General features: G+C 53.8%; 1 protein-coding gene across 12 annotated transcripts; it reads left to right on the top strand.

The window, feature by feature from the left end:
• The first annotated feature begins 1,254 nt into the window (after nt 1–1,254).
• Nucleotides 1,255–15,992, top strand: CDK20 (cyclin dependent kinase 20). 12 transcript variants are annotated; one of them, XM_043973756.1, is made up of 10 exons: nt 1,255–1,493; nt 2,306–2,387; nt 4,105–4,218; nt 6,181–6,369; nt 6,597–6,718; nt 6,868–6,930; nt 7,033–7,156; nt 7,260–7,415; nt 12,924–13,178; nt 15,691–15,992. In XM_043973756.1, the coding sequence occupies exons 2-10, from the start codon at nt 2,313–2,315 to the stop codon at nt 15,856–15,858; spliced, it is 1,266 nt and encodes a 421-aa protein (XP_043829691.1). In that variant the 5' UTR covers nt 1,255–1,493; nt 2,306–2,312; the 3' UTR covers nt 15,859–15,992. The 12 variants fall into 12 exon arrangements, with proteins under 12 accessions (XP_043829691.1, XP_043829687.1, XP_043829690.1 ...); XM_043973752.1 differs by lacking the exon at nt 1,255–1,493 and adding an exon at nt 1,502–1,969 and having other exon boundaries at nt 2,265–2,387; XM_043973755.1 differs by lacking the exon at nt 1,255–1,493 and adding an exon at nt 1,502–1,969 and having other exon boundaries at nt 2,269–2,387.
• Nucleotides 15,993–16,493: the final 501 nt, after the last annotated feature.

Genomic DNA, 16,493 nt, shown 5'->3' on the forward strand with positions numbered 1-16,493 from the left:
CACTAATATAGCTTGGTTTTGAAATTTGGCCAATAAAAAGTCAGGATCATTGATTCCTGGCAATGGTTATTCTACAGAGCAGAAGTGTCAAAAAAGTTCAGCCAGAACCCAATTAAAATATAATTGGGGGGGGGGGAAGCTAGATGGCACAGTGGATAAAGCACCGGCCCTGGATTCAGGAGGACCTGAGTTCAAATCCGGCCTCAGACACTTGACACTTACTGGCTGTGTGACCCTGGGCAAGTCACTTAACCTCAATTGCCTCACCAAAAATTCACAATTAGACCAAGAACATAGCTAATGCTAATATTTGGTTTTCTAAGTCAATATGCAACACCCCCCCCCCAATTTGAGTTTGACATTGACACCACTGCTGAGGATTTTCCCAACTAAAATAATTTACTTCTAATGTAGTTCCTGGGAAGCTATATCCTATATATCCCATGGATATGACAGAAACTTCTTGACCCACATGAAATGTCTGTAACCTCTAACCCTAATTGCCAGGTACAGGAAACTAGGGAGAAATCTAGGTGTTTATTTCCAGCCGATTAGAGCAGCGATCAGGGTTCTTCACACCTGAGGGCACCTGGTAATTCATGTGGTCCATCTGGGCCAGAGCCTTTACTCTGCCTCTTCCCACTTTAGCCAAATAGAGAGGTGGCTCGGAGAGATGTCCAGAAATTATTGTAATTATGAAAGGAAAAAGTCTTCAGGGAAATAAGGAAATGCCCCCTGCGAATCCTCCCTTTGTTGAGAAGGAAAGTGAGGCAGACAAGCTAGTTAAGTGAATGTGGTGGGATTTGAACTCCGGTCTCCCCAACTGCCTCAGGGCCAGCGCTCTCTCCACAGCACAGTGAGAGGAGAAGAGTGAGTAATCAGGAAGAGATACCCATTCTCCAGGAACGGGACCGCCGCCTCCAGCGCAGCTCCCGCCTTCTGCGGGCTTGTCACGGGAAGGGCGGGGCTTCGCGGGCCACGTGACAGGGCGCTAGCTTCCCGCTCTGCCAGGGCGGGGGCAGGGTTTCGCGGACCACGTGACGGGGCTCTGGGCTCTCGGGGCCGGCCGCCTCCGGCCCGGCTCCCGCCTTCTCCCGCCCTGTCACGGCGGGGAGGGGTTTAGGCCACGTGACGGGCCACCGCGCTCCCGGACTCGGCCGTCTCCGGCCCAGCTCCCTCCTCCCGCCTCGTCATGAGCTGGCCCAGGCCTCGCGGACCACGTGACGGGCCACTGAGCCCGCCCCTCGCCAGACTCTGGCCCGGTTTCGCGCACACCCCACCCCCCTCGTACCGTGTCACCTGACCGAGCTGCCCAGGCTCGCCATCCCGAAAGGCGCGAGTGCGCCTGCGCTGAGCCGTTGCTAAGGAAGCTGCGTGTGGGACATCTGGCTGCTGGGAGGAGGTTGGAGGCGGCTCTGGCCGGGCCGGGCCGGGCCGGGGCCGGGGCCGGGCCGGACCGGCCGGGGACTAGGCGGAGAGCTGCGGGGGCGGAGGTGGGCGGGCCTTCTTCACCTTGGGGTGCACATCTGGGGCTGTCGGGGAACCTAGCAGAGTCTCCTGCTGGCCCAGGCTCGCGCACAGTAGCGGGGGCCCTCTGGAGGCAGTGATCCCGAGCAGAGGCCGCCCCGGGCCCCGCACGATCCCGAGAGAGAAGGGAGCCCCCAGCCCACGGGGCTCAGGCACACCGGGCCGGCCTTCCTGAAGGAGCTGAACCTGGAGTGGGCTCTTGGGGCTGGGGGCTCCAGTGCGCCTCCAAAGCCGCGGGAGAAGAAAGCATGTGGCAGCCCCAGATTGGAGCCTGGAATGGTGCTTGCCAAGGCCAAGAGGGCTTCCTGGAGGAGGTGGCATAAGCTCTTCTCGTTGAGGAGAAGCCCCCGAGGGGTGCGTGTGCCATCTGTCAGGCTTCCTGGAGGAGGGGGCTTGGGTCCCTGAGGACTCCCTGGAAAAGGCTACCCAAGCTCAAAGTGAGGTGACCTGTGAGCCTGGGGGGTGGGGGGGTGGGAAAAAGCATTTAGGAAATACAGGGAGCTAAGTACTTTGCAAGCACCAAGGGTCCCTTGGAGGCAGCATGTTTGGAATTTGGATCTCCAGCTAAGGAGACAAGGAATAGGGAGCCACGTGGCCAGTGTGCCCTCCAAGCTTCCAGCTGGGGAGAGGAGGGGCTCCCGGGGGCTTTGGCCCAAAAGGGAAGGAATGCATTCAGTGTTAGGGAGGGGGAGCAAGGACTTCAGGAGGGAGGCACACTGAGAGCACCATCCACTCAGGAAGCCTGGGGAGTCACCGACCCACTCCCTTCCTCCACAAGCTGGACCATGGACCAGTACAGCATCCTGGGTCGGATAGGGGAAGGGGCCCATGGCATCGTCTTCAAGGCCAAGCATGTGCAGGTAAGTGGGGAGCAGGCTGGTGCAGGAAGCAACCATGTGCCCTTGGCCCTTGGCCTGGCCTTCCTCTCCTCCCCAGCTCCTGTCTGTCTGTCCATGCTATCTACCTCTTCTCTCTCCTTGTTTCCCTCTTGCCCCCCATATTTCTCCTCCCGATTTCCCTTTTCCTCTTTTTCTCTGTCTGCCTCTCCCTTCACCATCTTACTCTTCTCCTCTTATTATTTCCATCCCCCTTGTTTCATTCCCTGTTTCTCTCTCTCTGTTGCTTTCTCTTCTTTCCCCAAGTTGGCTTTTGTTTCTCTATTCTCCCTTTTGCCCTGTGTCTCCCTTTTTTCTTCGTGGGTCACCTGGGCCCTCCTCTTGGTTGGTAATTTCCTAGATCCAGCCAAAACCCCCATGCACCTGATTCACTGCCATCTCCAGCTGCCATTGGTATCCCAAACAGTACAGTTGCACCCCTTAACTGCCTGCTGGATGCCCTTTGAGCCTCTTCCCCTTCACAGGTGTAAAAAGGACTTCATGATCTTCCCAGCACTCCCTGCTCTCTGTTCTTCTGAACATCCTTATTTCTGGCCTTCAAACCCTGGGTGTTGGAGTGCTGGACTCCAGTCACTTGTTCAGTCCTGTCACTTCCACCTCCGTGGCATCTGCCCTATCGGCCCCTCTTCTTTCCTCTGACACTGCCCCACATGGTGTGGGGCCTGGGCTCACGTCACACCTGGACTAATGGCCTGCTCGGCGGGGAGAGGGTCTGCCTGCCTGCCTGCCTGCCTTAAGTCTCTCCCCACCCCAGTCCGTCCCCCATTTAGCCACCAAAGGGATTTTCCTAAAGATCAGGTCTGACCATGTCACCCTCATGCTCAGTCAACTCCAGTGGCTTCCTGTTACCTGCAGGGTCAAATACAAAACCCTCTAGCATTCCAAGCCACAACCTGGCCTGCCACCCCACCCCCCACCCCCACCTCTTTCCTCCCAGCCTTAGTAAAAAGGAGTTTTTCTGTTTGTCTCTGAGCTCCAGCTCTGGCTCTTCCTTCCTGCTCCCTGGGGCCTTTCCTGAGCCCTCCAGGGATCAATCCCTCTTTCTCCAGTCTTGAAGTGACCTCATACTCACTTTGGGCAGATTTGGTGGCCACAAATTATCCGGGTACTTGGTTTGGATCTCTGTAGAATGGAAGCTTGAGAAGCCAGGGACGAATCTGGTTTTGTCCAAGTTTCACTAGGGGTCAGCATGGTGCCAGGTACATACGTAGACTTCAGTAAATACTTACTGACTGGCCCAAGGTCTGGTTTCTTGTGGTAGTGGCCCAGTAGGTAGAGTACCAGCCCTAGAGTCACAAAGACTCATCTTCTTGAGTTTCAGTCTGGCCTCAGACACTTCCAAGCTGTGTGGCCCTGGGCAAGTCACTCAACCCTGTGACTGCCGTCTCCAGCTGCCATTGGTATCCCAAACAGTACAGTTGCACCCCTGTTTGTCTCGGTTTCCTCTGTCAAATGAGCTGGAGAAGGCAATGAATGGCAAACCATTCCAGGATCTCTAGCAGGAAAATCCCAAATGGGGTGACGAAGAGTGGGACATGATTGAACCCCAACAGACCAGTTTCTCAGCCTTTTCATCTCTGTCCATCAGTCTTTGTACTTGCTTCTGGTGCTGCATATGAGCCCTTCTCTTTGACTGCTTACCTCAGTCTCCCTCTGTGTCTGGATGTGTCTTTTTTCCTAGACCGGGGAGACAGTGGCTCTAAAGAAAGTTGCCTTGCGGCGGCTGATGGATGGAATTCCCAACCAGGCCTTGCGGGAGATCAAGGCTCTCCAGGAGATTGAGGACAACCAGTATGTAAGTCATTCCCTCCACTTCCCTGTCTGGCGTCTGCTCATCTGTAAAATGGGGGTTAGGCCTAGATTTCTTCCAATGCCAAATTGGGGCTCTTGTGATCTGTGAGCTCATGAGAAGACTCTTACCTGATCTCCCAAGGATGACCTCGAAGCAGTATTAGCTATAACATAAAGAGTGAGTTCATAGGGGGCAAGAGAGGTTGGGTTTGATGGTTTCTTAAGTGGCTTTGAGCCTGTGAACACAAGGGTGGAACTAGTTGGAAAGTGACAGTCTAAGCATATTTTTGTCTGTTTTCACCATTCTGGAAAACGAACTAGAGAGGTGGGGGAAGGGGCCTTGGCTTGAATACACACTGGACATTGTGAGCAGGCTGTGCTTAGCATCTCTCCCCGTCTCCTCACTTGCAGTCTGCCTTCTGTCCTCACCTATCCAGAGTTGCCCCATTCAATGGACTTTTTCCAATGGTCTCATTTTCCCTGATCTTTCTGGAGCCTTGGACACTGGATCACCTCTCTCTCTTCTCTCTAGGTTTCAGGACACACACCCCCCTCCTGATTCTCCTTCCTCTCTGACTGTTTCTCAGGCACCTTTGCTGCATCACCATCATCATCAAAGCTAGTATTTCTAAAGTACCTACTATGTGCTAGGCATTGGACTAAGCACTTTACAAATATGATCTCGCTTGATCCTCACAACAACGCTGGGAGGGAGGTGCTATTCTTATCCTCATTGTGCAGTCAAGGAAGCTGAGGCAGGCAGAAGTGAAGTGACTTGTCTAGGGTCACACATATCTGAGGCTGGATTTGAACTCCAGGCCCAGGACTCTATCCACTGAGCTCTGTCCTGGGCCCGTTTCTTCTCTTTCGGTACTTTCCCTGTACCTTGATGAGCTCATCGGCTCTCACAGATTCAATGACTGTCTTCCAACAAATGATTCTCAGACATGTGTAGCCAACCCTCTTCAGCTCTTGTCACACATCAGCCACTGCTGACCCTCTGACCAAACTCATCCTCCCTCTGGGCCTCCACCATCCTCCCTTCTGCTGAGCACGGTCTCCCTTCTCTCGCTTGCCCCATTCCGTGGCCTCCAGGCTTTGGGGCTTTGCCCTGCCTGCTCAAATCCACTAAGAGCAAGGGGTCTTTCTTTGCCTGCCTCCTTTTCCTTCTGTCTTGGGAGTGTATCCCTTGCCTACTGCCTTCCCCATTAGACCAAGGGCTCCTCTCTTTGTATCCCCAGTGCTTAATAAATGCTTGTTGACTGACGATCTCTAAACCCTTTTTGCTTTGCTTCATTTTCCCCTCGAAACTGAGTTGATGCACACACATTCATTAAGAGCCTTCCAGGGGCCCTGCACTGTGCTAAGTGCTTCACCCTCAGAGGTTGGTGCTTCGAGGAAACTGAGGCAGACAGTAGTGAAGTGACTTGCCCAAGGTCATCCAGCCAGTAAGTGCCTAAGGCTAGATTTGAGGCTACCCAACCCTCTATTCACTGTACCACCTAGCTGCAAAGAGATTTGATGTGATGGTCTGTAAGTGGCTTTGCCTTAGTTTCCCTTATCCTGTGAAAGGAATAGGGCATAGGTTGGGTAGGTAAATCTCTAAACACGAGGGGCTAACTTTTCTCCATCCCATGAAGTATGTGGCATTTTATGCCTTGGCTTCTCTCATCCAATGAAATGAGTTTGTGGACACAGTGACCTCCCAGCACCCTTGAATGGGGACCCAGGCTGGACAATCTCAAAGCACCCTCGGACTTCACATTTTCCCCATTCTAGGAAATGAGTTTGGGCTCAGGTTGGACCAGATGATCCAGCAACAAACTTACTGGCCTCAATTTCCCCCACATGATGAAAAAAGTCTGGTGGCAGGAGGGCTTAGGGTACACTGATCCCTTGTGCCTTGATTTCCTACCTTCTATAAAACTCTCTAAGTGCCCTTATCAGGTATCCCTGGCACCCACAGGTGGTGAAGTTGCAGGCTGTGTTCCCGCATGGAGCAGGCTTCGTCCTGGCTTTTGAGTTCATGTTCTCTGACCTGTCTGAGGTCATCCGGCATGGGAAGCGGCCTCTGGCCCCAGCTCAGGTTAAAGCGTACATGCAAATGCTGCTCAAGGGTATAGCCTTCTGCCACGCCAACAACATTGTACACCGGGTATGGATACCCAGAGGGCCAGTGCCTGAGCCTTTTTTGGGGGGGAGGGAGCTGGGATGGGGATGGGCGGGGCAGAGGGAGGGGCTCAGTCAAGCCTTGGTGAGGGGGCTGGATGTTGGGCCTTAGACTTCTTCCTTTCTTCTTCCATCCTCCTCCCTCCCTCCATCCCTCCTTCCCTCCCTCCCACTCTTCTTTCCTTTCCTTCCCTTCCCTCCTTCCTTCCCCAGGACCTGAAGCCAGCCAACCTGCTCATCAGCTCCTCAGGCCAGCTGAAGATTGCAGACTTTGGCCTAGCCCGGGTCTTCTCCCATGAGGGTGACCGACTCTATAGCCACCAGGTGGCCACTAGGTACACCCTAAGTCTGGCAGTCAGGGACAGGGGCGTGTGTGAGTATGAGTGGAGAAGGACAAATGTCAGTTTCAGGCTTTGTGGCAGGAGGCATTTGCTGCCTTCCCCTCCTTGCCCTTAGCTAATAGGCTTTTGTTGCTTTGCTGCAGGTGGTACCGGGCTCCAGAGCTTCTGTATGGTGCCCAGCAGTATGATGAAGGTGTAGACTTGTGGTAAGGCCCTGGAGGGTGAGACATGAGTGAGCAAGGGCACAGGAGGTTTGGGCCCACTGGGATGCCCATATCTGCCCAAACTTTGTCTGCTTGTGTTCACAGGGCTGTGGGCTGCATATTTGGGGAGCTTCTGAATGGTTCTCCTCTCTTCCCTGGGGAGAATGACATTGAACAGCTCTGCTGTGTTCTCCGGGTCCTTGGGACACCCAGCCCCCAGGTGTGGCCGGTGCGTAGCCCCGAGAGGGAGAGGAATTCTCATACTTTGTTGTTGAGACTTGGGCAACCGGCCAGAGCCCCATAATTCCTCTATCCCTCTCATCCTCCTCTAGGAGATAACTGAGCTCCCAGATTACAACAAGATCTCATTCAAGGAGCAGCTGCCCCTGCCCCTGGATGAGGTGCTGCCTGATGCCTCTCCCCAAGCCCTGCAGCTCCTTAGCCGATTTCTTATCTACCCCCCTCGCCATCGGATTCAGGCTGATCAGGTACCTCCCTCCCCACTCTGGGGTGCACCTGGGCTGGGGCTAAGAAGAAGTGGGCCCAACTTCCCCATCCTCAGGGAGCTTTCAGTGCAATGTCAGACATTTATGACGTGCCAGCCCCCAGATCTACATCCACATATTTATTGTGCACACATATGTATGCACACAGGCCTGTCCTAGGGATACAAATGAGACAATCCATCAAGGAGCTGACCTTCCCCCGGGAGATACAACACATGCATAGGTTAGTTGTTGTTATTGTTCAGTTGTTTTTCAGTCATGTCTGACTCTTCGTGACTCCATTTGGGGTTTTCTTGGCAAAGATCCTGGAGTGATTTGCCATCTCCTTCTCCAGCTCATTTTACAGATGAGGAAACTGAGGCAAATAGGGTGAAGTGACTTGCCCAGGGTCACACAGCTAGTAAGGTTGGATTTGAACTCACAAAGATGTCTTCCTGATTCCCAGCCCAGTGCTCTATCTACTACAGCACCACCTAGCTGCCAGCATACATAGGTCATTAAGTACAAAGCAAAGGATGCTGAGTTCAGGGAGCAGCACAAAAAGCCAGCATGATGGGCTAGTGAGTCCCGTGAACAAGGTGGGTGCCCTATTGCTGAGCAGTGAGTTTGCGATAGGCACCATTGGTCATGTTTGAGTGATGTGGGCCAAGACTTGTGCCTTTAGCCACTATGTAGAAAGATTAGAGGAAGGGAGATTGCTGAGCGGTGGAGGGTTAGCTAATGGGCCATTGGCCAGGGCTCACTTGCATCTGACTGGCTGGGCGGGGAGTCAGCCTCCTTTGCCAGGAGTTGGAGGTGCATAGGGGACACCTGGGAGGAGATAGCCAGCAAGCAGATGATGGTGTGGTGTCCAGCTGGAGGGCAGGAAAGGCCAGTGATTTGGGAGTCGTGCATACAAATGGTCATTAAGCCCCTACTGTGTGCAAAGCCCTATGGAAACCTCTCAGAGAACCCTGGAGGAGCAGCCATAGTCAGGGGGTAGCAAAGGAGCAGTTAGGCCCATGGGCAAGAGAAGAACCAGGAGCCCAAGCTGTGGACACCAATGGAGTAGAGACTCCAGGAAGCAGAGGGTGATGGGGAGGCGGAGAGATCAAAGAGGAGAAGACTGTTGGGTTTAGGGGCCACATTGTGAGGGACTGAGGAATGCATAGGGAGCAGCAGACCTTGCCACTTTTGCAGTGGGGGAGACCCAAAAGGAGAGACGCCTGAGGGGATGGGCCAGGAAGGAGAAATTCCATGTGAGTGACCTGGACAACCCCGGGAGATAGGTGGTCCAAACATTCCACGTGAGGAAAGGCAGGCCTCAGAGGGGGATGATAGCAGAGCCAGAGAGGAGGAACTAGCCAGCTTTGCCAAGTGTGGAGGAAGGGATGAGGAGTTCCCCAGAGATGACCTTGGTTTTTCTCTGCCAAGTAGGGAGTGAAGGAAGGGAGGGCACAGTGCAGATGAGAAGGAGAGTAGGTGATCTTGGAGTAGCCCCCATAGGTGTAGCTGGGTGTCTTTGTCATGGGGAGGAAGAGTGGAGGCTGAGTTGGGGGGAAATCCTCATTTCCAGGTCAAGCAAAGAGCCCTGAACATGAGCACTCAAGGCATATGTGGGGGTACAGTGTGAACAGGGCAAGGGGGGAAGGGACTGGAGATCAGAGTGCAGTGAAGGGCCTGGAGAAAATGGGAAGCTGAGAAATGCCAAGAGGAGCCACCCAGGGCCAGGGAGAGGGGCCACCCGCTCAGTTGTCTTTTCCACTGTGATTGGCTGTTACTACTTTTATTATGTGAAAAGAAGCCAAGCACTACTGCACTACTGATTGGGGGGGGGGGTAATAATTAGCAGAACTATTAGCAAATCCTCCCCTACCCCCCACCCCCAGTGGAGACCTCAGCTGAGGCCCTGGAGCTCCAACCAAGCCTCCTGCTCTTTCCTGTGTGGCACAGAAAGGACTATTCTGGGGAATAACTGCCTATACCGCCTCCGGCCCCCCACCCCCACTCCTGCCCTAGACTAAAGCAAAGGACTGCCTCAGCCTCCTGGGGGTTAAGGATTCCCCTTCCCCTGGCCAAGGGAGCATGAACTGAGGCCCTAGGAGGGCTGTGCATCCCAGATGGAAAGAGGAGGTAAAAAGTGCTTTGAGATCAGAAGAGGAAGAGTATACTGCTGGCTCTAGGGTGAGGAAATTGCATTTTAGCAGTGTCTCCGAATTGATAAATTACCCCGGTGAGAGAAATGAGTTGGTTTGATTTGATACAGTGGGAAGAGCTCTTGGCTCTGCAGTCAGAAGCCCTGGGTTCAAATCGTACCTCTTATTAGGATAACATGGGTGCCCTTGGGCAAGTCTCCCAGTCTCTTGGGGCTTCAGTTTCCTCAGAAATAGAGGGCCTCTGAGGCCACTGCCAGCTCTAGAGCACCAACCCTTTGCTTGCCTCCAGGTGCTAAAATAAGGTAACTCACACTAGACCAACAAAGGCTTGCCAAGCTCAGGGGCCTTTAGTGGACCTGCTTTAATGAACAAATGAACAGATAAGAATGATGTTTCTTCAGTGATCCTTTGAGCACCAGTTTGACCAATGTCCATGTCTGACTCCATCCTGTTTAATGCCCTTAGGGGGCCTACTTTAATGAACAGATAAAAATTGCTTACTGTCAGAACGTTTGCATGTCTCCTTCACTCAAGCCAGGAGAGGGGCCCGTTTTAATGAAAAGAGAAGCCCGGTCTGTGGACACCTTTGAGGAACAGAGTCCTCTTGTTTCTTTTTAACTGAGCCCAGTGCTTGATAAAAATCTGCCGGCTTGCCACAGTACTCAAAGGGGAACCATTTCTCCCCCTTCTCGCCATCCCCACCCCCACCCCCACTCAAGTGAATTCAGCCAAGCCTTTCTTTGAAGGTAGAGAAATGTGATGCCCATTGGGGAATTCCAATGGGATGAAGCCAGGGATAAAGGGGTGAGGCAGGACTGGCCTGGGCTGGGCCACCCCTTCTTACTCCCCCCACATCCCCACAGGCCCTGCTCCATGAGTACTTCTTCAGAGTCCCGCTGCCAGCCCACCCCTCAGAGCTGCCCATTCCACAGCGTGGGGGGGGGCCTGGCCCCAAGGCCCGACCAGGCCCTCCTCATGTCCACGACTTCAGGGTAGAGCAGCCCCTGGCTGAGTCGTTGCCAGATCCGGAGCTGATTCGGCCCTACCTCCCGGAGGGATGAGCCTCCCACTGCCCTGGCCTCCACCCAGCTCTGCCTGGCCCCAAGAGATTGCCTTATCTGGGCACTCCCAGCTGCTCCCCCTGGCCTTCCTGCGGCCAGGGTGGGAGGGGACTCAGGCGTCCGGCTTCCCTCCCTCTGGAGGGTCAGGAGAACAGACTTCTAACCTTGGCTGTGCCTCAGTTTCCCTAATAACAATAAACACTACATTGGACTCCAAAGGCAGGGTCAGTGGGAATATTCAAAGTGACTGGGAAAATGGGAAGGAGGCCTCAGTTTTCCCAGCTGTGAGTTGGGCTTCTTGATTCCCACCTGTCCGAGCAGAGGGACCAAGGTGTTAACTTTTTTGGGGGGGAAGATGAATGAATTTTCCTGTCACATAGGGGCTAAAAGCAGGGGGTGAGGGGGTATAGACAGGGCCAGGGAGGCCCCAGTATCCGCTCTCTTCTTTCCCCCAACCTCCTGTGGGGCTGCTAGTTGCCTCAACCCCAACAGCCGAGGTCCGGCCCTCCATCTGATAAGACTTATCAGCAGTCCCCAGCCTTGGCCCAGCAGGGAGCTGGTGTAAGTGGGGGGGGGAGGGGGGGAAGGGTGTCCCTCATCCTCCCTGACATCTTAGTTTGTTTGTCTTTCTACTCTAGTGTATCCTAGGCCATCTTCCCAGGACCTAATGAAAGACACCCCCCCCCCAAAAAAAAAACCCTAAGAGAAAGCAGGGATGACAGAGGGAGAAATGGAGATAGTGGGGGGAGAGAGAGATCGAGCACTAGAAATAGAGACCAGGCAGGCCAGAGAAGGGCAAGGAAAAGACCCAAGCCCATTCCCAAGGCTTGGAAACCTAAACAGAAGGTAAAAGGAAGCTAAAGGTGGGGTAGAGGTGAGGGACCGAGAGAAACAGATGGAAAAGCCAGGGTCTCAGTTGGCTGGTGCCATAACCGTTGGCCAGCAGGGGAGGTCTGTGAATGGGCGGGTGAGGAAGGTGCCCCTAGTCATCTAAGGCATGCTCGGGCACTGGTGCCAGCAGGGGGCGGTCCCAAGGCTGGGCCCCATTTCCCCCCCACCCCCTGGCCCCGCCCGTAGCCACAGCAGGAGGGGTGTGTGAGGGAGGGAGACAGTGTTGTCTTGGTCGCAGCCTGGACCCTGAAGAGATCCAAGAGAGACTGCCCCCCCCCTCCCTCGGCCTAAACACCTGCTCAGGTCAGTGCCCCCAAGCCCTCTCAACCCCCATTTCGGGAGGGCTTGAACCCTGTCTAATGCTCCCAACCTCTGAGTTAACCCCCCCCCCAAGCCATCTTTGAGGGCCTTGAACCCCAATCTGGGTCCCTCCTCCAACCCTACTTCTGTTCTCTCCCTTAATTCTATCTCTGCCCTTCTAACCCTCTCTCATTCCTCTTCCAGTCCTCTCTCCCACCCCCCACCCCCATTATGTCCTTGAGGGGCCTGATCAAAGGCTCCCAACCCCATCTCCAAAGGTCCTGAGCCCCATCTCTGATCCTGCCCTGGCTCAGAATCTGTAGCTCTGAAAAATCAACCCCATATCTGATGCCCCCAACTCCTCCCCAATACAAGGCATTCCATAAGGGTGGACCGTACCTGGCTAGCCTCAGCCAGACCTGGACAGAGAGCTGGGCCCGGCCAGGCTGGGCCAGGCCTAGCTGGGCCAGGAGCTGGCTGCCTGGAGTCCCCTGGCCTGCTGGGAACACACTAGCCCCAGGCTGCTGATAAGAGGCTTTCATATCCCCTAGCCCTGAGATAAGGGTTATCTCTGCCTTGGGGTGATAACTGGGGGAGGGCAGGCTGGAGGGGACCTAAGGAGCTCCCACTCTGGGCCTGGAGGTGATGAGAAGTCTAAGAGGTTGTGGGGGGGGGGTCTGGATACTAGATCCTAGATACAAGAAAATGCCCTGGAAGGGACTATTCATTAGGAATGGGAGGGCCAGGGAAGGGGACCAAGGGCACAGTGATCCTAGAAGTTGAATAGTATTAGGAAACTCTGGATGGCCCCTGTCTACCCCCTTCTTTATTTTCGGCCTCCCTGGAGCCCAAATAACCCTCTTGATCAGCAGCCTCCACTTACCAAAGTATATAGATGTGTATGTATGTGTGTATCTCTATAATATATGTATATCATCTCTGTATATCTATCTCTATGTACTCCACTCCGTGGCCAAGCTTGTTCTGTGCATGAAGCCCATGGCTCGTGGTTGGGGTAGGGGGCCCATACATCGGCCCAGGAGTGGACCTGAGGACCAAGCTTAGGAAGGTCTCTTGGGGCTGACGGTCCTGCCCCCCCTCAGGGAGGCATCGCTGTCACTGCTTCTGCTGCCACCATCTGGGAGCCCCCATGGATTTCCAGCCTGGTCTGGGGGAGCCAGAAGCCCTGGCCCCTTTTGCTGAGCCTACCCTGCTGCCCTCATCGGCCTCCATCAGCGCTACTGAAGAGCCGGGACTCTTCTTCCCAGGGCCTGAGGGGTCTGATACCACCAATGGTGCTGCCACACTGTCCTACTACCATCGGGGAACAGCCGCTGATGCTTATAGACACTCACCAGGTATTCTGGGAGGGGGGACGGGGAGGAGGGCTTTGGGGTACTATTGTTTATATTCTTGTGGTTGCGGGGTGGTACCGGTGATGGCAGCTGATGAATTATCTACTAGAAAAGCCCTTAGTACAATGTCTGGTCCATAGTAGGTGCTGTGTAAATGCTTATTCCCTTCCCTGAGAGCAGTTGGCCTCCATCTTCCACATATGGTATCCATCACCCTCTTCCCCCTCTCCCCAGGTTACACTTTCATTTAATGGGCAAAGGAAGGTGTTCCTGAGCCAAGCCTGGAGGTAGAACCAATGGAGATAGAATACCGAGTTTAAGGAGCATCTAGCAGTCTGGTTTGCTTGGATGGTAGATGCAGACAAGTCAGGTAGAAGGAAGGTTTCTTAATGGCAGCCTTGGGAGTTTCCATATTAGCCAGTAGAGCAGGGAGGGACTTGGTCAGACCAGAGAGAGGAAGAAAGACTGGATAGAGGAAAGGCTTGAGGCAGGGAGACCCATTAGAAGACTGTGGTGGTGATGGTCTTAAGTGAAGTGTTCTTAGAACCTAAATAAAGGGTGTGACTGTGGGAGTGGGGTGGAGAGGAGGGGATGGATTCTTAAGGGAGGTATCAGCAAGCCATGGCCACTACTTGGCTCTGAGGGGTGAGGGAGATGAGACTGAAGTTGAGCCTTTCTTGGCTTTGAAGAAATGACGGGGTCCACAAAGGGAAAATAAGAAAGCTTAGAGGTGAGAAGAGCAGGAGTTCTGTTTTGGACATGTCAGCGCTGAGGGGATGTGCAGGTGGGCAAAGATAGCCAGCCACGGGGTTGGAAGTATGGAATTAGAGCTTCGGAGAGAGATTCTGCCTGGGTGGCCGGATCTGGCAATCAGCTGTGTTCAGGAAGCAAATGATGTCTCCCAAGGGGAAAGCTAAGAGAGAAAAGGGTCTAGGAACATGGCTGGCTTCAAGCAAGAGAGAGGGCAGGACAGGGCAGGGCAGGGCATGGCATGGCATGGCTAATGATCGTGTAAAGGAGACTGAGAAGGAACAACCAGATCTGGAGAAGGAAAACCAGGAGGGAGCCAAAGCCCAGAGAATGTTGGTGATAAAGGGGTGGGAGACAATTTCCCCAAACTGCAGAGAGATCAGGAGGGCGGAGGGCTGCAAAGAGTCCATTGGCTTGCCCAGTTAGGGGAGATTGTTGGGAACAGAGCAGCCATTCTCAAACTTGGGGATCCACTGACTTATTTTTTTTTAGTGAGGCAATTGGGGTTAAGTGACTTGCCCAGGGTCACACAGCTAGTAAGTATTAAGTGTCTGAGGCCAGATTTGAACTCAGGTACTCCTGACTCCAGGGCTGGTGCTCTATCCACTGCACCATCTAGCTGCCCCCCACTGTGCCATCTAGCTGCCCCGATCCACTGACTCTTACAAACAATTGAGGGAGTGCCAAAGAGTTATTGGCATTCACCTTATTAGAAATGAAAGCATCTTAGTATTCTTATGGAATCGTTTTGGCCTCATGGACCCTCAAAAAGGCTCTCCAAGACCCCCAGGAATTAGTGAGCAATAGCAGTTGGATTGGCAGCCAGACTGCAGGGGCTAAGCAGGCGAGCGGGAGGAAATGGAAGCGCCTCTTTTGTGGAGATGTTTTAATTTGTTTTTTCAGTTAACAAGCCTGTATTTCCCCCAACCATCCACCCACCCAATGGGAAAAGAAAAATAAAATCCAAATACTTGGAACAGTTCGGCCATTGGCCATGCCCACAAATGTGTGGCCACATGCATTTTGTAGCTTGGGGTCTGTCACCTGCCTAACTCCCAAGAGGCTGTTGGGGCAGATATGAGAAGGTTTGACCCTGGCAGAGGAAAAGGGCAGCTTCTCTTCTGAGATTGGCACAAAGGGTGAGGTTAATTAATTAATCTAATTAATTAATTGATCTAAGTGATGAAATAAAGGGGGTGGGGTAGAGAGCTCAATAAAGTGGGTGATGAATGTCTCTTTTGGGGTGAGGGCTGAGTCTGGGACTGACTGAGGTAAGATGCTCTGTTTGAGCAGAGAAGCTGTTTGGAGGAGAATTCCTCCAAATTCCCACAGGGAATTGTGATTAGATAATAGGAAGTTCTGGGTGCTGGCCAAGGTTGTAGTATCAGTCAGTCAACAAGCACTTCTCAAGGATTAAATGAGATCATTTTTATAAGCGCTTAATTCCTGTACCTCAAGGGCTTTCTTTGAGCCAGGCGGTGCTTGCAGCCATGCTGGGAGTCCCAATTGGGGAAGTGATATTGAGGGCCAACTGAGAGGCCTGAGACCAGCCTCTGGGCTATTGGAAGGTCCACAGAGACAACGTGAATGGGGAATAGGTCTTGAAGTCAGGAATCCCTGGTTTCCAGCCCTCCTCACATATGCTAGCTGTATGACCCTAGGGCAGTCACCTCACCTTTGAGTAACCCTGGCTAGAACTAAGCTGTATTGAGGCTCTGGGGCCTGATCATCACACCCTTCTATCCCCCCTCCCCACTCCTTACAGTGTGCCAAGTGTACCCAATTCTCAACTGGATGGATGGAGGGCTTGGGGGAGCCCAATATGCGGCTGCAAGTTGGCCCTATGGTAAGGCAGGGCTGTACCCAGCCTCAGCCCTGGCCCCTACTGTTCGAGAGGCCTCCCCGCAGCCAGCTCCTGAGGGCCCTGATGTGAAAGGAAGCCCAAGGAGCTTCCTGGAGACCTTGAAGACAGAGCGGCTGAGCCCAGACCTGCTCACCCTGGGTGTCCCAGCATCTGTGGGGCCCTCCCACTATGTGGCAGCAAGTCCCCCTGACTTCACTACTGCTACCTTCTTCTCACCTGCTGGTGGAGGCAGTGCCTACTCTCCAAAGCTACGTGGGGCACTTCCCCTGTCTCCCTGTGGTGAGGATCTGGGTTCAGGATGGGGGGAATATTTAAGGGAAGAAAAAGGGTTGAGGGACTGAGCTGGGGCTCAGCTCCCACTTTCTGTCCAATTTCTTGCCTTTCCTCCCACCTAGAGGCCAGAGAGTGTGTGAACTGTGGAGCAACTGCTACCCCTTTGTGGCGTCGAGATGGTACTGGGCACTATCTGTGCAACGCTTGTGGCCTGTACCACAAGATGAATGGGCAGAACCGGCCCCTCATCCGACCCAAGAAGCGCTTGGTGAGAAGGCGGGCCTGGGGGACAGGAAGGTGAGGAGCGGGCAGCCAGGGCACCAGGGCTGGCAGTGACCTCACCCAGCTCCTTGGGCTCTTTCCAGATTGTCAGTAAGCGGGCAGGTACCCAGTGCACCAACTGCCAGACAACGACAACCACGTTGTGGCGA

This window comes from Dromiciops gliroides, chromosome X, assembly GCF_019393635.1.
Source record: "Dromiciops gliroides isolate mDroGli1 chromosome X, mDroGli1.pri, whole genome shotgun sequence".
Classification (NCBI taxonomy): domain Eukaryota; kingdom Metazoa; phylum Chordata; class Mammalia; order Microbiotheria; family Microbiotheriidae; genus Dromiciops; species Dromiciops gliroides.